Source organism: Ranitomeya imitator, chromosome 1 (genome assembly GCF_032444005.1).
Source record: "Ranitomeya imitator isolate aRanImi1 chromosome 1, aRanImi1.pri, whole genome shotgun sequence".
Lineage (NCBI taxonomy): Eukaryota > Metazoa > Chordata > Amphibia > Anura > Dendrobatidae > Ranitomeya > Ranitomeya imitator.
Genome location: NC_091282.1, coordinates 891,195,807 through 891,218,559, shown reverse-complemented (window position 1 = coordinate 891,218,559; position 22,753 = coordinate 891,195,807). Strand labels below are relative to the sequence as shown.

Below are 22,753 nucleotides of genomic sequence, written 5' to 3'. Positions count from 1 at the left end.
GGTATAAGAGAGATGCCGTAAAGAGGCTACCAGGTACACATAAAATTGGCCATTTTTATGCGCTAAAAGCTCTCACTTTTCATATTTCTAGTGCAGTAATGCAGTTCAAATTTCGTGTTTTCAAGTTTGCATGTTTTAGCGCTGCAGTGTGCTGCCTTATTTACTTAGCTATATACGAGTTGGCGACTCTAGGTTCAGCACCTGTTCACACTGAGTCTATGTTTGGATGTGCAAGTCAGGTTTTTGAAATGTACCCTGTTTTAAAGGGACCAAAAGTAATTGGACAATTGACTCCAAGGCTATTTCATGGACAGGTGTGGCCAATCCCTTCGTTATGTCATTCTCAATTAAGCAGATAAAAGGCCTGGAGTTGATTTGAGGTGTGGTGCTTGCATTTGGAAGGTTTTGCTGTGAAGTAAACATGCGGTCAAAGGAGCTCTCCATGCAGGTGAAACGAGCCATCCTTAAGCTGCGAAAACAGAAAAAAACCATCAGAGAAATTGCTACAACATTAGGAGTGGCAAAATCTACAGTTTGGTACATCCTGAGAAAGAAAGAAAGCACTGGTGAACTCATCAATGCAAAAAGACCTGGGCGCCCACGGAAGACAACAGTGGTGGATGATCGCAGAATAATCTCCATGGTGAAGAGAAACCCCTTCACAGCAGCCAACCAAGTGAACAACGTTCTCCAGGAGGTAGGCGTATCAATATCCAAATCTACCATAAAGAGAAGACTGCATGAAAGTAAATACAGAGGGTTCACTGCACGGTGCAAGCCACTCATAAGCATCAAGAATAAAAAGGCTAGACTGGACTTTGCTAAAAACATCTAAAAAAGCCAGCACATTACAATGATGAATATGCGGCTCCACCTCCCATAGGGGTGGAGCCGCATATTCATTACTGTAATAAGCGGCACCACGTGACCGCTCATACAGAAAGAGCTGCGACGCTGAAAGGATGGAAGCGCCGAGGGAGCTGGGTAAGTATTTTAATGCCAGTGGGGGGGGGGGGGGGCACACAGGGGGTGGGAGGGGCAGATTACCGGCAACTTTATTTTAAAAACAAAAATAAATAAAAATAAAAAAAAGATTATTCATTCCTTCTTTCCAGTGAACGCTGCTGGGAAGAAGGGATGGATTACCAGCTTCAGCACCGCACGCAGGGAACAGCGCTTAACTCTAGCGCTGTCTCCTGCACGGTCCGTGTGGTCACGTGCTGCCGCACGTGTGCCACACTGATGTTCAACGTAAGCACACCGACACACGGACACGGATAATTCCGGTACCGATTTTTCCAGTACCGGAATTATCTGGACGTGTGAGACTGGTCTAAGGATGGCTTGTTTCATCTGCATGGAGAGCTCCTTTGACCGCATGTTTACTTCACAGCAAAACCTTCCAAATGCAAGCACCACACCTCAAATCAACTCCAGGTCTTTCATCTGCTTAATTGAGAATGACATAACGAAGAGATTGCCCACACCTGTCCATGAAATAGCCTTGGAGTCAATTGTCCAATTACTTTTGGTCCCTTTAAAAACAGGGTGGCACATGTTAAGGAGCTGAAACTCCTAAACCCTTCATCCAATTTTAATGTGGATACCCTCAAATGAAAGCTGAAAGTCTGAACTTCAACTGTATCTGAATTGTTTTGTTTAAAATTCATTGTGGTAATGTCTATAAGCAAAATAAGAAAAATGTTGTCTCTGTCCAAATATATATGGACTTAACTGTATATTATTGAATAGATGTACTTCAATGTTTGTCAAAGATTTTCCCTGCAGTTCCCAACATAACAGTAGGCACGATGGGACCCATTTATTATTGCGATTGCACCTTTTTCTTGTCTGGTTTTCGGAGTTTTTTACCTGTTTCACATTTGCTCCTAATTTTTCTTAATTTGTACCTTATTAAAAGTTTTTTTTAATAAGTATTAGCCTGTTTGCTCTTTGTTGTTTTGAATCTTTGCCATTGTGTGTGGACTTTCGGGTTTCCACATGATCTTAGCTGATTTATCAATTGCGATTTTGTAAAACGTTACGCAGTTTGGTGCCAATGTGTTCCAGTTATCCATTGAAGTGATTTTATGTCCGCCAGGTATTTTCCCACAAATTTTGTGCCATTTAGGAAAATGTGCAACTTTTTGCACTAAAAAGTAACAAAAAAGGTTAAAGCTGGGGGCGTGGCCTAACTGCTGATGGAGTAGGTCACACAGAGTGTTAGCTCCGTGTCCAGGAATCCTAAAGCGGCTCTTATCTACCTCTCCGGCGCCCTTCTGCTCCTCCTCGATCTTGATTCCGGTCCCTGGTACGGTGGTGAGTGTATGGGGAAATCCAAAACGCGCTCCCGTGACCCCACCAGGAGAATTCCTGACTTCTTTGCGGCCTCCTCACAGCTACCGCCGGAGTCCAAGATGGCGCCGCCCTCCCCCAGATCTTCCCGCTCTTCACAACGCAACGCTCAGGCGTCGCAATCGAGCGCTGCAGCGTCGCGTTCAAGCGGAGCAGCGTCGCATTTGGGCGGAGAGGCGTGGCATTCAAGTGGTACAGCGTCTGATTCGGCTGATGGCCCGGTGACTGCTTCTCTCCTCAAGGGTTTGCTGGGAGACCTTAGAACCTCCATCCAGGAAGATATACGCACTATGCTGGCGGAACTGAGAGGGGAGGTGGTTGAGCTGGGTAACCGCACTGACCGTTTGGAACGCAAAATGGCGGAGCTGGTCTCTTCTCATAATGAACTTTGGGACGCTCATGAGACCCTGCAAATCATGGCCACTAAAACCCATGCTAAAGCCTTGGACCTGGAAGATAGGTCCAGGAGAAACAACGTCAAACTGAGAGGCATTGAGGAATCTGTCCTGGCGGCGGATTTGAAGATATTTCTGCAGGAATTTATGGCCGCAGCTCTCCCGCAGTTGGCCCCAAAGGACATTATAATTGACCGCGTGCACAGGATCCCTAAACCGTCTGGCCTGGGGTCCTCCATCCCGAGAGATGTCCTGGCACGCATACACTTCTTCGAGATGAAGGAGGATTTTCTCCAGGCCCTAAGGAAGGGTCCAGCTCTTCCTGAAAGATTTGCAAGCATCTCCGTCTTTCCAGATCTCTCCCCGGGCACGTTGGCCCTACGGAGGGCCTTTGCCCCCTACACTACCATCCTCAGAGAGAAAGGCATCCTGTACCGCTGGGGGTTTCCTACCAAGCTCCTCATCCGTAAAGATGGATCAATCACCACCTGCCTGACTCCGTCACACGCAGCTACTGCTTTCACCAAATGGGGATTCTCAACTCCGGACTCTCCGACCGCCGTGACCCTTCCTAAGCGTGGAGCTGGTGGAGGTCTCAGGGCCCGCATCACACCGGACTGGGAGGTGGCCTGAGCCCACTGCAACTTTGGTTCCTGGCCATTTTCCCGCACGGATTCATTTGGTTTTCTTTTTTCTTTTTTTAAGCTGCGTTGGTTACTCTCTCGAGAGTATCCGCAGCATTTGTTTGCCCCATAGGTGAATTGTTTTCCTGATTCTCACCTCTTGGACTCAGGGTATCCCTGATGGACCTCGGTCCACTGGTTGACTTGTTGTATGTCTTGTTTGCTCCCCTTTTTCCCCTTCTCTCCTTCTGGTCCCCCCTTACTTACTTTTTTGCCACAAGTACTAGACTCTTTTACACAGGTTATTGGTGTCCTGAAGTTTGCAAAACTGTTTACATGTTCTCATTATGAGTATATCGCTGTATTCAATTAATGTTAATGGTCTCAACTCGCCGGGCAAGAGGTCTGTGGTATGGCGTCAGTTGGGTAAATCCCGTCACGACATTCTGTGTCTTCAGGAAACACACCTACTGGAATGTGATAATCTCAGAATGCAGTCAGGCTTATACCCGCATCAATTTTTTGCCAACGGCCCGTCAAAAAAGGCGGGAGTAGCCATTTTTTTCAGTAGGTCCAACGCCTTCCAGCTGGTTCGCTCCATAGCGGATCCGTTGGGTAGGTTTATTGTGGTCCTATGCCTCATTAATAACGCCCCCTATACCATCGCCTCAATCTACGCTCCCAATGTAGGGCAGCTTAGGTTCCTGGAGGGGGTCTTTGAAACTTTGCGTGATATCCAACATGGTCATAAACTGATTGCTGGTGATTTCAATGCTCCAATGTTTAGGGACTTGGACTGCTCTGCCTCTTCCCTATCGAGATGCGAAGCAGGTCCTCTGACTAACTCTTTTAACCTGCATGATATCTGGAGATATTTGCATTGCGGCGAGAGAGACTACACGTTCCTGTCTCCCAGGCACGGTTCCTATAGCAGGATTGATTTTGTGCTGGTAAATGACGTGGCTCTCCCTCACTGCATTTCAGCAGATATAGGCAGTATCACATGGTCAGACCATGCCCCGGTGTCCCTTACACTGAGAGATCCCTTGGCTATTAGACCCCCCTTGCACTGGCGTCTCAACCCCCATCTCCTCGCTGACCATTCCAACTCTCGGTGTATTGAGGAGGCTTTGGGGGAATTTTTCACCTCCAATGATACTCCTGACATAGGCGACGACACCCTTTGGTTTGCCCACAAGGCGGTAATTAGGGGTCACTTTATTAAACTGGCGGCAAGGGCCAAAAGAAAGTATAATGCAGCTCTCCAGTCTTCCCTGGATGAATTAAGGCGCCTGGAGTCCGCGCACAAATTATCTCCTACCCCGGCGCTTCTCTCCGACCTCTCCAAAGCACGCATGCATGTTCGCAATTTGCTTCTCCATAAGGCTGAGAGGGCCCTGAGGAAAACTAGGGCTAAATTTTACACAATGGGCGATCGAGCGGGTGCTGTTCTGGCCAGACGTGTTAGGAAGAGAGAGGCTCAATCCAAGATTCCATTTTTGCTCAAGCCTGACGGCTCCCGGGTGTATAATCCGATTCATATCGCGGAGGAATTTGCATCTTATTACTCCTCGCTCTATGACCTCGGGTCTGACCCAGGGATTCCTCAGCCTTCGCGGGAGTCAATTTTGGCGTTCTTGGAGAAGGTTAATCTCCCCTCGGTCACCCAGGAACAGCTCTCCTTCCTAAACTCTCCCATTGTTGAGTCTGAACTCTCGCAGATTGTCAGAGAGGCCAACAAGGGTTCTTCCCCGGGGCCTGATGGCTTTTCTTTTCTCTACTATGCTCAGTTCTTCCCTGCCCTCTCCCCCTACCTCTTGCGCCTTTTTAATAATTGGCTGTCGACGGGCAGTATTAGGGCTGAGGGGTTGGAGGCATCCATAGCGACTCTCCCCAAACAAGGGAAACCCCCAACATCCCCGGGGAACTTTCGTCCGATAGCACTTTTAAACTGCGACGTTAAGATTTATGCAAAAATCTGGGCCAACAGACTGTTCTCGGTTCTCCCTGGTCTCATCCACCCCGACCAAGTTGGGTTTGTTCCTGGCAGACAGACCAGGGATGGCACCAGGCGCCTGATAGATCTTTTGGATGTGGTCGAGAGGGGGAGCCTTCCCAGTGTATTTCTCTCGCTTGATGCCGAAAAGGCGTTCGACAGGGTACACTGGAGTTATATTGAACTCACGCTGGAAAAATTTGGGCTCACCGGGCAAATTAGTAGAGCGGTTATGGCATTATACTCCAATCCCTGCGCGTCGGTTCGTTCGGCAGGATTTAGATCTCGGACATTTTCTATTCGGAATGGCACTCGTCAGGGCTGCCCCCTCTCGCCTATCATTTTTGCTCTGGTCATGGAGCCTTTGGCTTCCATGGTCAGACAGAGTGCGGATATTGAGGGAATCCGGGTGGGGGGAACCGAACACAAAATTGGCCTCTATGCCGACGACGTGGTCCTGACTTGTGCCTCACCGTTAGCATCGCTGAACGCGATTACCTCTATTTTAACTGAGTTTTCGGCGGTTTCATATTATAAACTTAATCTGACCAAATCCACAATTTTCCCCCTTTTTCTCCCGGCCCCCCTTCAAATCCAAATTCAATCCCAATACGAGTTCATTTGGGCTCCCCTGGGCTTTACGTACTTAGGCATCAGGATAACTAGGCTGGATAATATAGTTCGTGTAAATTGTGAGGAAACTCTTGCGGAAGTCAGGAAGAGCATGGATCATCTGTCGGGTGCACTGCTCTCCTGGATGACCCGCATACAAACGGCGAAAATGCTATTCCTACCCAAAATAATGTATCTCTTCCGATGCCTCCCCCTTCTTATCCCTTCGAAGTTTATTTCAGCTTTTCAATCTCTTATAGATCGGTTTATTTGGAATGGGAAACCTCACAGGATTAAGCGTCGGATTATGTCCCTACCGTATTCTATGGGTGGGTTGGGCGCGCCTGCAGTGCTTTCATACTATAGGGCGGCGATCCTTGAGCCCCTTAAAATATGGTGGGAGGGGAACTCATGTTTACCCTGGTTTCTGATTGAATCGCATTTTGCCCCCAAAAACTCGCTTAGATTGCTCTTGGAGTTTCAGCTGCTTAAGGTACCTCTAGTTGGCCCTTGTCTCCGTTCTATTAGGAATGCTTCTAAATTGTGGGCGCTACTCAGCACTTCCCATCTAATATTTATGTTTGACTATGTTTCTTTGCAGGCTTTGGAGTATGCTATCGGGCACATTTCTCTTTCCTCCTGGACGGACCGCGGGGTGCTCCGGGTGGCAGACCTTTTCGGCTCAAATGGCCTGCTGTCGTTTGAGGACCTCTCAGGGAGATTCTCTCTTACTGGGTCTGACTTCTATCAATACCTGCAGCTCCGTAGCTTTCTCAGGTCACGTCGGTCATTCGGAGTGCCCCCGCCTCTGACAGAGGACCCGGCTCATAGATATTTCAGACCGGCCACCATATTGCCCCATGGCATCTCCATAATCTATAAAGCTCTCATCTCCTATGGTTCTGCTGACAAGCTCCCTTTCATGACCGCCTGGGAGTCCTCGCTGGGTTTCGAGGCCTCCCTGGAGGACTGGCAATTTGCTATGGTGCACCCTTCCAGGTTCTCCACATGTCTTGGCCACTTGGAGCAGGTGAAAAAAATTCAACTGCATTGGTACTTTACCCCTGTCCGCCTGGCGAAGGTTTTCCCGTCTTCCTCCCCTCTGTGTTGGAAGAAGTGCGGCGCCTTGGGGTCCTCATCTCATGTATGGTGGTCGTGCCCGCAGATCCGGGTTTTCTGGCGTGAGGTGGAGGCTTTGATTGTCGATCTGACACGTCTCCCCCTTGCGCTGAGTGGTCAACTAGCTGTCCTGGGTATTTCCCTCATGGGTCTCCCTTCCCCTCTCCGGCCCATAATTTCAAATATCCTAGTTGCCGCTAGACAATGTATAGCGAAACATTGGAAATCCTCGGGTCTTCCCTCCAGGGCCGAACTGATCGCCAGAATTGACTTACACTTCTGCTATGAGGTTATCATGGCACAGGATCTATCGAGGAGAACTAGGGTCCTCTCGTGGTGGGATCCCTGGGTGTCCTCGGCACATATATCTGTCTGCTCTGGCCCTCATTTAAATCGTTTGCTTCTCAAGTTTTGACACTGTATCTGTGTGTATTATACTGTTCATATTGTGGTCTTTAACTTGGGCGCTGGTCCTTTTTTCCCACATCCCCCTCCCCCCTCCCTGTTTACCCTTGTCTCCCTCCCCCTCTGAAGTTTCCTGATGTGTTGTTTAACATGCAAAATTTCAATAAATATCTATTGGTTAAAAAAAAAAGGTTAAAGCTACAAAAAAGACCATTTTTGCTTTTCAGCAAAATCCATGAACCGTGTGCACCATTTTGAAGAATTTAGCTTAAAAAACTGTCACAAATGCCACAAAACAATAAAGAAAAGTAACTTAAAAAACTAAAAACGCAAAGATAAATTGAGGTCGATGTGTAATTTGACCTGGGAGATTTATTAAGTATTGTGCTCCTTGATGTTGGGATTTGGCACAAATAGTCACATCAAATTTTAGACTTTTTTTTATTAAGTGATTAAGACAACTAACTGCCAGTATGACTTTGTGCTGAGATGTGGCTTAGCTGGAAAGGAATCTAGGCCTAAATCATTTGCCACAATTAAAGGGAACCTGTCACGTGAAAAACACGCTATTAATTTGTAGGTTGAAAGCATTCTAACACCTCTTGTATTCATATAATTTAAAGATTAAATATGTAATGTGAGTGATGTAGAGATGCAAATAATATGAGGTAAATGTGGTTTATGACACTTTTTACATACGCGTGGTTTCAGGAAAGTAGCGCTTACACAATTACTTCTTTGACTGTCCATTTTTCATTCATTCCTTGATTTATCCCAGAACTTTATATGATTTTTTACTTCTCATTACATTCTGTTTTTTAGTTTGCCATGAATCCTGCTCGGAATGTCACGGATCTTTAGAAAGTGAATGCACAACATGCAAGGACCCATTACAAGTGAGACATGGAGGTCGCTGTGTAGACAGCTGTGGTCCAGGATTCTATGTACAGAATGGAACCTGTGCAGGTAATCCTTGTCCTCACCCATTTATCAGTTCCCTTACGTGACCTCCGTGAGAACAAATGTGTACGTCTGAGTTAGAACTGATCTAATATCCAAAGAATAAATACCTGCATTTGAAGAGCATGTTGCAACATATTAAAACTAAGCAAATGTGCCGGGAACAAGAAATATCTACTGATTTATTTTTAGTTGGCATTAATAGCGAATCCTTCATGTGTAAAACAGTTTTGTTAATCACATTTGAAATCTTAAATACGAGATTGCAGTCTTGTGAGGAACAAGGCAGAACTGGGATGACTACACTGGTTATTACTATTAGGTGGATGATTTATGGAGGCCGCACCGGACAAAATCTGAAAGTTATTTAGAACATTATTGTGCAATTTACATAATTATTCTGTATTATACTACAATTACATTACATTTACAACTTTATCACTTCGCCATTTTTAAGTACTATTTCATAGTATAATATGTAATTGCCAGTTGAATCTTGCTAAAGAAAATGCTTTCAGAGAGCTAAAGTGCACAACACAACGACACATTAAACAGTTGAGTATAAAGGCCTCTCCACAGATTAGACTAACGTAAGCCAAACTGATCGATATTAATGGGTTGGCCGTCAGTCTAATGTGTATTGAGGCTCCTGACTTTCCAACTACAGATGATGTCATGGGAGATAAGCATCTGGCTTGTCCAATTTTATGTTCTCTAAGCGAGCTTAATTGAAAGCTGAGCTCTGATTGATTGCAGTGGGCTCTTAAGTTTTTTTTTATACTTTAGACATTTTTGGTAAATGAACCCCAAAATGTAGTAGAAGCTATGAGTGAAGTTGGTGAGCTGTACATTTCATTTTCTTACCAGCCAAACTTGAATGCTGGTCATATAGACTTGTCTGTCATCAGTTCTTGGCGAATTAGCTGAGAGAAAAAATCTATACTCTAGCATTGCAGATTTGTGGCCACCGAAACACCACAAAAACTGCAATAAGAAGATGTGCAAAATGTTGTATCTAGCCCAAATGCCCTGGTATCAATACAAAAGTCAGCTCAGGGCATAAAAAACAAGTGCTCAGACAGATTCATTGACCAAAAATTGAAAACGTCATGGGTCTAGGAAATTGGCGACAAAAGTGAAAACATTTTTCACAAATTTTTATCACCACTTAAATAAATTAAAAAAACCAAAAAGCTATGCATGTTTGGTATCACCGTCATCATATTGACATGGAAAATCATATTGCCAGATAATTTTTACATTTTATAATGAACGCTGTAAAAACAAAACCCAGAAAACAATTGCAAAATCAAAATTGCACTTTTTTCACAATTTCACTGCACTTGGAATTTTTTTCCTGTCTTCCATTCCATCACATGATAAAATGTAACAACTCATTCCGCAAAACAAAACCCCCTATATGGCTGTGCCAACCAAAAATGAAAAAGTTATGGCTCTTGGAAGGAGGGGAGGAAAGAACAAAAGCGCAGAAAAATGGAAAATTGGCTAGTCAGGAAGGTGTTAGTAATACTTAATGAAACCTGGGAGCTTGAGTTAGGTTCTAGGTTCCATGACGTTGGTGCTGTTCACATCCTGTTGGTACTGAGAAAACTTTGATCCTGGCCCATAGCAGCAGTATTGGGCTACATTCCCACAATTCGCTTTTGGTGCGTTTTTGACTCTGCAGAGTATCTGCACTGTTTCTGCACTTATTTGTTAAATTACCGTAGTTTACTTGTGGTTTTTCAGTGCTTTTTTGTAACATGTATTTTTAATGCTTTTTTTTTTTTTTACTCTTTTTGGTGCGTTATGCTATATATAATGCTCCTTTGTTTTTGATACTTCCTGGTATTTGGCTACAACAAAACTGTATTGACATATTTAGGTGCACACTATGCGATTTTGATTCATTTCTGCCACAGAAATGCACTAAAGCGGCATGTGCTTTTTTTCTTATGGAACTTCCTAATGCAAGGTCTTTTGGGGAAAATCCACACAAAAAACTCTGCATATCCCAAGAGAAATTGACATGCTGTGGATTTGAAACACTTTATTTATATACTTAGGATGGATAACATGCTTTTTTGATGCATTTCCACCACAGACACTTAAAAAAAAATGTGCGTTTTATACCTACGATTTTCCGCATCTAATGCAAGTCTAAGGGCTCCTTTTCACTTGCATGAAATACGGCCGCGTCTCAGGTTAAAACCCGGCTCTGCCGCTGGCACTCCAGAGTGGAGCGTGCAGCTCCATGTATTGCTTTGCGGCCGCACGCTCCACTCTAGAGTACCGGCTGCAGAGCCAGGTTTTAACCTGCCAGTGTCAGCCGTATTTCACGCAAGTGAAAAGGAGCCCCAAAGGGAAAATCTGAACAGAAAACTCAACGTACCCGCAAGAGAAATTGACTTGTTCTGGATTTGAAACACACATGGCAGGTCAGGTTACGCGGAGTTGAAAAAAAAACAAAAACAAAACACAGTGGCCATGAGATTTCTTTTAATCACATCCACTTTGCTGGAACTGCAAGGCTCAAAACAACAAAATTCACAAAAGTGAATAAATGTTCACCATCAAATATAAACCAATGTCAAAGTGAACATAAAGCAATGATCACAATAAGGTATAAAAATATAATTTTATTACAAAAAAATAATAACAAACAAAAGAAACAAAGTACAAAGAAGAAAACAACCAACAATACTACAACATATAAAGGATATACCGAATGAGGAGACCAGATCCATATGTAACACCTGCACTGGGAACTGTTAGGGCAGCTACTGGTATACTGGGATTTACAGACACTAAGAAGAGCTTTGCAGCTGCTGTTATACCAGGACCTACAGACATTAGCAGATTTTCCTCTGAGCTGCAGTGGACTACAATTCCCAAGGACCCCTGGACTACAATTCCCAGGGATCCTTGTTTGAGTCAGATGACACAGCTTGGATTGGAGGAGGAGGGACTTGGAGGCAGGAGCTGGGGAGAAAGTGAAACTAAGAATTCAGAGGAAGAAAAGAGCGTGGTATCTTGTTGGGAGAGACGGAGCACGGGGGACTTGCCTGGCCCCATGCTGCAGGGTTGCTGTCCTCCCAGATATACTCGTGTTGCTGGAGAGAGTGCGACTTTGTTTTACCCTCTGGAGCAAGTTGCATCAAGAACTTGGAGAGTTCTGCCTGCACTCCCACCGTATAAAGGACTGAATCCGGCCACCCCCAGCTGGTGTCCAGAGAACCATCCGACCGTTAGAGACGTGCCGTGAGTGACTTTCTGAGACTTGTGGTCCTACCAGCGTTATTTACAGTGAGTACATTACAGCCCAGACTATTGCCAGTTATATTCGTCTAAGTGCACCAACTGTTTTAATTTGCGTGCCTGCATCCGCGGCAACTGGGCCCCAACGTTTGGACTGAGTTAAACTAGAAGAAACAAACAAAAAAACCCTACTACGTTATACTTGCAGGGTTGAAGTAGAATTAGAGTGAGATGTGTATATGACCTTGACAGAGCACAGTTATTTGTATTTCATGCTATTCTTTTAAATCTATCTAATTTATGCTGCATAGCAATAAACCTGTTAAACTGTTTTACTCCTGATCCCTGTGAGTGTGTACTGAGAGTGGCAGGGGCTTCCCGAATCAGCCCCTGGCAGAAGATAATAGCCCTTCTGCAGTCCCAGAGAGAGAACTCCAATCAAGATTCGGGTGGAGGCACTGCGCCCTGGAGAGGTGAGACCCCCCCATAACACCCAGTGTACCGTGGTAGCCCTAAAGGGGTGTTACAGTGGAGGCACTGCTGAGATCTAGAACTAACACAGGAGTATTTACTATGGAGACTTTAACAGAACAAGAAGTGTATTTATGGTGTGAAGAGATGGATGTTCCCGCCAAACAAAGCTTTGCAGTGAGTGGTGAGCTCTGTGATGCGTCTGATGAAGAAATACTGGAAATAGTTAACCGACTCACTGAACTTGCCCACCCTAAAGTGGTTGATCGCCGGAAGGAAAAGGGGGGACAGTTACCCACAACCCTGATTTCAACCGGGCAAATCTTGAGGAAAGAATACTTCCCCTCTATGGTAGTTGTGTCTTCAGAGTATGGTCGACAATGGCAGATCACTTGGCCTACTGAGTCCGAAGTTAAGACCCGGCAACAGGAATCAACCACTCAGCCTAGAAAGACTAGTATATCTCCACCTTCTACTCCACCTAGATTCCGTCCTGAAGAGATAGCGGCCCCTGCTGATGTGCTTATGACAGCTATGGAAAAGTTAGTCAGTCAGTTTGCCAAGATGCAGCCAGAAGGGAACTACCATCGTCTAAGAATTTTCTCTGGTGCCCTCCCCACCCCTACTGGAGAAGAAGGATATGATACTTGGAGGGATGTCACTTTACAGTGCCTAGAAGAGTGGCAGTGCACTGATGCTGTAAAGAGGCAGAGAATAGTAGAGAGCTTGAAGGGTACTGCTATGGAGGTGGTGCAGGCTGCTTGGCGGAGCAAGCCTCTGGCAACTTATCAAGATTATATGAGTGCTTTAGAAGATGCTTTTGGATCCCCTGAAGATGCTACTGATCTACTCTTTAAACTCCGTACCACCTACCAACAGCCAGATGAGAAGATGTCCGACTATTTATACCGACTAGATAAGCTGGTTCATAGAATAGTAGCTAAAGGTGGCATCAGCTCTCAAGAAGTTGATCAGTGTCGCCTGGAACAAGTACTCAGAGGAGCTCTCACTCATGATCCAATTGCCCAGCGGATGAGGTCTTGTGATAGAGAGAAGATTCCTGGATCTTTTCATGAGTTGCTTAAGGAAGTTCGGAAGGAGGAGGTTATTTTGGCCGCAAGAGAGAAGGCATCCCCTCGGGTGACTACTGTTGCCTTGAAGCCAGAAGCCGACTGCCGACACATAGATCTGTTGAAAGTCATCGAGAAACAGGGGGAGCAGATTACACAACTGTTAAGTGCTCAGGCCAAGACAATACAGCGACTTCAAAGTGTTGCGGAGGTAGCCGAGCAGAAAACACTGGTTTCAGGAAGAGAGAAAGAAGATCTCGGTAGAGTGGAGAGTAGGAAACCAGAAGGGTGCTTCGTCTGTGGGAGTCCAGGCCATATAGCTCGTCAGTGTCCAAAGAGGTGGAGCTCAAAGAACTCTTCACATCTTCCCCATCACCCTCAGAGGCAGTCGGGAAACGGGAAAGGGGGCCAGTAGAACCCCATACTGAGCCCCCATCAGCAACTAGGACCTACTCTACCGCCCCATCTAATAGTGCATCATCGAAAACCCTGCCTGAAGGTTTAGTGGGACCATCCCCACATGTCCCCGCATATATCAATGGTCAACCTTGCACAGTATTACTGGATAGCGGGTCTCAAGTATCTATCATCTTTGAAGGATGGTATAAGAGATATTTATATATTTATCCAAAGTGCCTCTGAAACCGTTGTCTGGACTCGTGGTGTGGGGACTGAGTGAGCACAGCTACCCCTACAGAGGATACGTGTCCGTGACGCTACGATTCTCAGAGACTGTTGTTGGAGTGGATAAAGAGATACCCATCATAGCGCTAATCTGCCCAGAGGCCGAGGCAGATGAGAGACAAACACCTGTCATAGTGGGAACAAATGCCAACATCTTCCGTACGTTAGCTCAGTGGTGTCGGGAAGTTGGGGGAGAAAATTACTCGCAGACCCTATCCATCCACCCAGTCTGCCTGGAGGCCTATGTGAGAACGAAGGAGGAGAAGAGGGAACTACGGCCTGAAAGCTTTGACCCTTGTTTTGAAGGAAGGGAGCTAAAAGGAGAAGAGAGGGGGTTGGTCATTGATGGCCTGATGATGCGAGGTGCAGTTTTTTCTCTAGGTGAATGGGACATGGGCCTCGCTCATGGAGTGGAGCATCGCATTCGGTTGAAGGATCAAAAGCCTTTTCGAGAGAGGTCCCGAAGATTGGCCCCAGCAGATATCGAAGATGTCAGGCAGCATCTACGCGGTATGTTAGACACAGGAGTCATCATAGAATCTAGTAGCCCTTATGTTTCCCCCATTGTGATAGCTCGAAAGAAAAATGGAGCTATTCGGATGTGTGTGGATTATCGAACCTTGAATAAGCGTACGATCCCCGACCAGTACACTGTGCCCAGAATCAATGAAGCTTTGGATTGCTTGCAAGGGAGCCAATGATTTTCTGTGTTAGATCTCCGGAGTGGCTACTATCAGATACCCATGTCAAAAGAAGATCAAGAGAAGACTGCTTTTATCTGCCCCATTGGGTTCTTCGAGTTTCAAAGACTGCCTCAAGGACTGACAGGTGCTCCGGCCACTTTTCAAAGATGTATGGACAAAGTAGTGGGGGACATGCACTTACGTGAGGTCCTGGTTTATTTCGATGATCTAATTGTTTTTGGGAAGACTCTGGAAGAACACAACCAGCGGTTGTTCAAGGTGCTGGATCGGTTGAAGGAGGCTGGGTTGAAGTTGTCCCTTGATAAGTGCCGGATTTGCCTGACGACTGTGAAATATGTGGGGCACATAGTCAGCAGAGAAGGAATTTCCACCGACCCCGCCAAAGTGGAGGCTGTTGTAAACTGGCCAAAACCCACCAAACTGAAGGAGCTTAGGTCCTTTTTAGGATTTTGCGGATACTACCGAAGATTTGTACCCCAGTACTCTCGGATTGCGAAGCCGTTAATTGCCCTTACTCAGGGGTATCCCCCTTCCGGGAGGACAGCCCATTCCTCAAGGTCAGGAAAGAAGGTCTACTTCAAAGTTAACGAACTTTTTGGGGATAGATGGACACCGGCATGCAATGAGGCATTCGAGAAATTGAAGTTATGCTTGACCCAAACCCCAGTGTTGGCCTATGCAGACCCCAGCAAGCCATATGTGTTACATGTAGATGCTTCTCTTGACGGGCTAGGAGGGATTCTTTATCAAGACCATGAAGGCTGTCTGCGTCCCGTCTACTACATTAGTCGAGGATTGACTCCCAGTGAACACAACTACCCAGCCCACAAACTGGAGTTTCTGGCCTTGAAATGGGCTGTAGTGGACACGCTGCATGACTACCTCTATGGGGTACCCTTTGTGGTTCATACCGACAACAATCCATTAACCTACGTGAGAACCATGGCAAAACTGGATGCCACGGGGTACCGGTGGCTTGTCGCACTCTCTTTGTACGATTTCAACTTAAAATATCGACCGGGGATCAGTAACATCGATGCAGACACACTCTCTCGCCTGCCTAGGGAACCCTTAAATGAAGAAGAAGAAGGAGGATGGATAGAGGTCCCTGCCCCTGAGGTGAAGACTCTGTGCCATAGACATCAAACTAATGCTCTCCCTATGCAGGGTTGTGCTGAATTCCTAGGAGTATCCAGTGAAGCGCTCCCGTTGTTGTACTGCCAAGTGACAAATGTAACCCCAGACTTTCTCCCTCAACTGACTCGTAATCAAGTCCAAAAGGCGCAGCAGGAGGATCGATCAGTGGGGGTGGTCCGATGGTGGGTTAAGAGGGGCTGGAGGCCCGAAAAGAATGCATTACGAACAGAGGAATCTGTCCTGCTGACGCGGCAGCTAGAGTCTCTGGTAGTAAGAAATGGACTACTATGGGGCGTGGCCTGAGTGTCCATGTGAGCGGACGTGTGGCAGAGAGCTCCCGCTGCTGTGCATTATAAAATCCTGTATAGCCGCTGCTGAACGGCTCCAGGGGAGGCTTACCGGCTGCGGGGTGACCCAGAGAGCTCGGCGGTGCTGAGCGGTAGCTCCGTGAACGGAGAGAATGACTAGGAGAAGGCAGAAGGACGCGGGAGCCGGGGATGCAGGCGCAAGCCAAGATGGCGCCGATGCAAGGGAGAAGGCGGATAAAGAGAACGCCGCATGTAAGAAACGCATGGAGGTGGCAGCAAAGCTTCAGCAGTTTGTAAGAGTGGAGGCTGCAGAGGAGGAAACCGGAGCTGATACAGAGGAGGAGGAAGAGAACTCAGCAGGAGAGCATGAGGTACAACAGGGGAGACAGGAGAACAATATGGCGGTGGCAGTAGGGGGATCTGAGGACATGGCGCCAGAAGCTGAGCCTACCCTGAGAGACGTTTTTGCATTGGTTTCTTCTTGTAAACAGTCTCTGACCCAACAGATACAGGAGGTTAAGGGGGACACAGCCCAGATAAACGCAGCCATGCAGAAGATTGACAAACGTGTGGGGGAGGTAGAGGAGAGAGTGAGCACTGCAGAAGATCATATAGTGCAGCTGCAAAAGGCTGAGAAGAAGTTCACTCAAGCAATAGCTGAATTGGCGGCAAAAAATGAGGATCTTGTGAATAGGTCCAGAAGAAATAATATACGCATAGTGGGCATCCCTGAAAAAGCTGAAGGAAGGAATCCAACTGAGTATATTGAAAAATGGCTGTTAAAGACTTTTGGAGATACGGTGCTGACAAAAGTGTTCGCGGTGGAGAGAGCGCATAGGGTCCCACTGAAACCACCTGTCCCTGGAGCGAATCCCTGTACCATGCTCGCCAAAATCCTAAATTACAGAGACAGAGACATTATCCTGAGGAAGGCTAGAGATATGACGGATCTGACAGTTGAAGGCCAAAGAATTGCGATTTACCCAGACTATTCTGCCCTGGTTCAGAAACAACGGATGATGTTCACGGGTATCAAGAGACGGCTGAGGGAGTTGGGAGTGCAGTACTCCATGATGTTTCCAGCAAGACTGAGGGTGGTGGCGTTTGACAAAATTCACTTTTTTCAGAAGCCGGAGGAAGCTACTCAGTGGATTGACATTAATGCTAAAAGGCTTAAAGGAAAAGGAGACTGAAACTGAGGGGGGACTCTGAATGCGATTATTTCTCTGTCAGTTGGAAAAGAGACTTGTAATTAACAACTCAGGGGTTATGGGATGTGAAAGCTGAAGGGTGGAGCTGGGTTGTAATCAGCTACAGTTAAGGGAATGCTGTAACGGCTGCTGGGGTAGGGGGAGGAAGGGTAAGCGGCGTATTATAAATTTGTTTTGGTTTCTTGCATTTGCAGGTTAATCAATGTTGAAATCTTGTGACATGTTAAAGAATGTATGGAATTCTGCTATGTACAGTGGCGGGAGGAGGGTTGGGAAGGTACTGCCAATCGGAGTGTTCGCTATGGGCGATGATGCCCCACTCTTGAAAAGAGGCAGAACGGTTAGTTGTGAGAGGGAAAGGGTGGGAAAGGGAGTTGGGATAGGGGGGGTTAGGGACGTTAGACAGCTCATGGTCAAGAATAATGATATAGTTAGAGAAGATGAGCCAATTGATGGGGGGCCGTTTTAAGATTTTGAGCTGGAATGTGAGAGGCCTGGCGGAGAAATCCAGACGAGCCGCGACTTTGCAGTATGCAAGAGACCAACGGGCCTCAATGATATGTTTGCTGGAGACGCACTTGGTAAGGGAGAAAGTGAATGTCTTAAATAGACGCTGGATTCAGAAGGGATATCACTCTACCTTCTCAACGTATGCGAGAGGTGTATCAATTTTGGTCCCAGCGGGAGTACAGTTTGAGGAGGTGAAAGTTTGTGTAGATGCAGATGGTCAGTACGTACTAATACAGTGTATAGTGTATGGAGTGAGAGTGTGTATTGCAGCTATGTATATTCCGCCTCCCTACTCAAGCAGGAAGATTAGAGAAGTTTTGGAGCAAGTGGAACGATGGGGGCCTACACCACTGATGATTATTGGAGACCTAAATAACATCTGTGATGACTTCTGGGATAAAAATAAAAACACCCAGAAAAGGTCGGTGGGACATACAACAACATTTGGCACCTATGTACATGAGATAGGTATGATTGACCTTTGGAGGGTTAGACATATTGGGGAGAGAGGGTATTCATGTTATTCGCCGGCGCATGCCACGCTCTCTAGAATTGACATGGCTCTGGGAAATAAGCTATTAGACACACTCGTTGGGGAGGTGAGATATCTCCCAAGGGCCTTGTCGGACCACAGTCCAATTGAGGTGGAGTTTAAATTGGCGGGAACACAGTCTGTAAATGGGAGGGAATGGAAGATACATCCTAGTTGGTTACATAGTATTGAGATGGAAGGTATAGGACGGGAGGTGGCGGAGTTCTTCTTTTTGAATGATGGGAGTACAGACGCTCTTACGATTTGGGATGCAATGAAGGCGTATCTGAGAGGACTACTGTTTAGAGACATTAGTAGGTGTAAGCGAAGGACGAGAGAGGCAGAAAGGGCGGCAGTTGATGAGTTGAAGGATGCAGAGGATGGGATGGCGACACTGGGAACTCCTGAGGCGGGGAAAAGGCTGAAAAATGCACAAAATCAACTGGAAAAAGTACTGTTGGAAAAAGCTGATAGGAAGCAGGAATTTCAAAGAGTGTTGTATTACCAGGAGGGAGAAACTGTGGGTCATATGCTGTCGCTGGTAGTGGCTGCTCAGAGGGGTACTTCATATGTACACTCATTGGAGCCTGTAAGTGGAAGCAGAGTATCTGAAACACCGGAGATTTTGAGGACTTTTGCGGACTTTTATGCAGACTTATATTCCTCCCGGGTCGGTGAGTCGGTCGGAGATACATTGACCTTCTTGGAGGGTCTGGATCTGCCGAGACTGAATGAGGTGGATAGGGAGAGCTTGGAAGCCCCTATCACGGAGGAGGAGCTGAGTCGGGCATTGATGTCCATGGCCAATGGGAAGGCACCTGGGGTCGATGGGTTGCCCGCCGAGATCTATAAAAGTTTGGGAGAAGTGTTAATTCCTAGATTAAAGACGGTTCTGGAGGAAGCTAGGTCCCGGGGGTGCTTACCAGCTTCTATGAGGGAGGCCATAATAGTGGTTATTCCAAAGGAGGATAAGGATTTGGAGAAACCGGAGTCATATCGCCCAATCTCTTTGCTAACTATTGATGTCAAGCTTCTGGCCAAGGTGTTAGCTTCCCGTCTGTCTAGTGTCATTACGGGCCTGGTGCATCCGGATCAGTCTGGCTTTATGCCTGATAGGTCGACGGCAATCAATCTGCGGAGGTTATATGTGAATTTACAGCTGAAGTCTGACAATTGTGGCGGAGGGTGATTGCGTCACTGGATGCCCATAAGGCGTTTGACAGTGTAGAGTGGGGATATCTATGGCAGGTGTTGAAGAGTATGGGTTTTGGTCCGCAGTTTGTGGCCTGGATTCAGCTGTTGTTTTCGCTGCCGACGGCTAGAATCAGGGTGAACGGGGAATTGTCTCAGCCTATAAAGTTGGCTAGAGGCACTAGGCAGGGATGTCCGCTTTCGCCTCTCTTGTTTGCGTTGGCTGTGGAACCACTTGCCGCCAAGATTCGACAATCTGATGGGGTCCCTGGGTTTAGATATGGGGAAGTTGAGGAAAAGATAGCGCTATATGCCGATGACGTGTTGCTGTTTTTGGCTGATCCGGTTGATTCACTGGGAGGGGCCATTGAAATTGTTGAAAGATTCGGGTCCGTATCGGGGCTAACAATTAATTGGGACAAATCGGTTCTGTTTAAGGTAGATGGAGTAGGAGAGAATGCAAGTGTGAATGTGGGTGATGAGCGGCTTAAGGTGGTATCTCATTTTAAATACCTTGGGATATGGATTTCGGTTCCAGTCGTGGAGTTCCTGCATAGAAATCTGACTCCTGTTATGGGGGTGCTCAAGGCAAAGGTAGATGCTTGGAATAAGTTACATTTGTCGGTGGTTGGAAGGATCAATCTCATTAAGATGGTCCTGATGCCTAAAATTTTATACGTTTTACATAACGCGCCAATTTGGATCCCGTGGGGGAAATTCCGACAGATTAATGCCCTCTTTAGAAGCTTGATATGGGGGAGACAGTACCCACGCATTAGCCTGGAGACGCTTCAGCGACCTAAGGAAGATGGTGGTTTGGCTTTGCCCAACCCTGAAGTATACTTTCTTGCAGCCCAGAGTCAGCATTTGAAGGGCTGGGCGCGAGAGGCGTCATCCAGTGCAGTACAACACCTGATGGAAGGGGTGACAGGCCGACGCCCGGTAATGCAATGCTTAGAGGATGGCTCCTTGGGAGCATTGGGGAAGCTATATCCAACCCTGTTCCTGATACGTAAATTATGGAACAGATTGAGGCAGATTCGGGGGGTTACAGGGTTAACCAAATTTACACCAATATGGTCTAACAGTAATTTAAAGGAATTTGCGGCTCTGGGAGGTCTGATGGAGTGGCAGACTAAAGGAATTTGCTTTGTACACCAAATAGTCCAACAACGAGCGTTGAAGTCCTTTTCCCAATTGCAAGCAGAGTTTGGTCTGAGGCCCGCAGGAAAATATCAGTATGCACAGATGAGACATGCTTTTGGAGCTCAAAAAAAGAGTACTGACATTGGGATTCAGGAGGATATAGTATTGGAATATGTATGTGGTGACGGGACTACAAAGGGAGTTATTTCCACCCTATATAAGGACCTTATGCACACGTATCTGTTAGATTTTCCCATAAAGGCCAGAGCTAAGTGGGAGAGGGACTTGGGCCCGGTGGAGAAGGAAACATGGGAATCGGTGCTGGAGTGGGTTCCGCGATTGTCATTGAGTGAGCCGTATAGGTTGTCGCAGCTCTATATTATACACAGAGTATATAAATCTCCGGAAGTGCTACATAAAGCAGGGTTGCGTGCTGATTCTGAGTGTCCGAGGTGTGGGTGTGAGAATGCAGGAATTTATCATATGATGTGGACGTGTCCCAGATTGGCCGCTTTTTGGGTGGTAGTTTTGAGTCGGGTGGAAGGAGCGTATAAATGTAGAGTCCTGAGAGATCCGATAATATGCTTGTTGGGGTACGTGGATGAAATAGGAGTGGACAACACCTGGAAGATTGCAATTGCTAGGTTACTGTATATGGCTCGGAAAGTGATAGCGCGGAACTGGATAAAGGCAGAACCACCTGCGAGGAGGGAATTTCTTCAATATGTACAACATGGTCTAAAGCTGGAAAAAGGTGTTTACAAGAGACGGGGGAAAATAGAGATGTTTAATAAAATGTGGTCTCCATGGCTTGAGTTGGGATGAGGAGTAATAGAAGTTGGGTACTATAGGCTTCAGATAGGTGAGAACTGCTTGTGGCACTGGTGGCCTCAGGGGAGTTTAGACTTGGGATGAGCTGTCCAGTGGGGGGGGGGGGGTTGTTGTGGGTATGTTGGGGATTCTTAAATTAAGAAAAGGTGTATGTAACATATTGAAATGTGGATGAGAGAATGATGTTTTCTCTTTTTCTGTTTATTGTTAATAAAAATCTATTTAAATTAAAAAAAAGAAATGGACTACTATACCGGGAGGCAAAGCGCCAGAAGGAAGGAGTCCACCGACAGCTGGTGTTACCCACCTGATTCCGGAGGATGGTCATGAAGTCCCTGCATGATGACCATGGACATCTTGGCATCGAAAAGACCACGAGTCTTGTGGCTGACCGATTTTACTGGCCTCGGATGGAAGCGGATATTGAAGACTACTGCAAATCATGCTCCCGATGTGTGTTGAGAAAAACCTTGCCTTTGAGAACAGCCCCCCTTGTGAACATTACCAGTGATGGCCCACTTGAGCTAGTGTGCATTGATTTCCTCTCCATCGTGCCTGATGAAAGCAATGTCAGTAATGTGTTAGTGGTCACTGACCATTTCACCCGATATGCCCAAGCCTACCCCACCAAAGATCAAAGGGCAACTACTGTAGCAAAAACACTATGGGAGAAGTTCTTCGTGGATTATGGGCTGCCTGCCCGCATCCATACCGATCAAGGAAGAGATTTCGAAAGTAGACTAATCAAGGAGCTATGCGCTATCTGTGGGATCAAGAAATCCAGAACCACCCCGTATCACCCCCAAGGGGACCCTCAACCTGAGAGGTTCAACCGTACCCTTCTGAACATGTTAGGCACTTTGGATCCCAGGAAGAAGGGACAATGGAGCAGGCATGTGAGTCAGTTGGTTCATGCCTACAATTGCACCACAAATGAGTCAACGGGATACTCGCCCTATTTTCTCATGTTTGGAAGAAAAGCTCGGCTACCAGTGGATATTGGTTTTGGGACATCCTATGAAAATTCTAATGGGAAGACCTATTTAAAATATGTGTCCCAGCTAAAAGAAGATTTGGAAAAAGCGTACAGATTGGCAGAGCAGGCCTCTGGTCGGTCCGGGAAGCGCAATAAGACTCGCTACGACTGTAGAGTTCGGGAACAAGTTTTACTGCCTGGAGATAGAGTTCTTATCCAACTTCTAGGTCTTCCTGGGAAGCATAAGCTTGCTGATTGG

General features: G+C 46.5%; 1 protein-coding gene across 1 annotated transcript in view; it reads left to right on the top strand.

Annotated features, from left to right (window-relative positions):
- Nucleotides 1-22,753, top strand: part of FRAS1 (Fraser extracellular matrix complex subunit 1) — an 845,787-nt gene that overhangs the window by 478,682 nt on the left and 344,352 nt on the right. Inside the window, exon 15 of the mRNA XM_069743201.1 lies at nt 8,328-8,471. Within this exon, the coding sequence (XP_069599302.1) occupies nt 8,328-8,471 (144 nt within the window). The remainder of the gene's footprint in view (nt 1-8,327; nt 8,472-22,753) is intronic.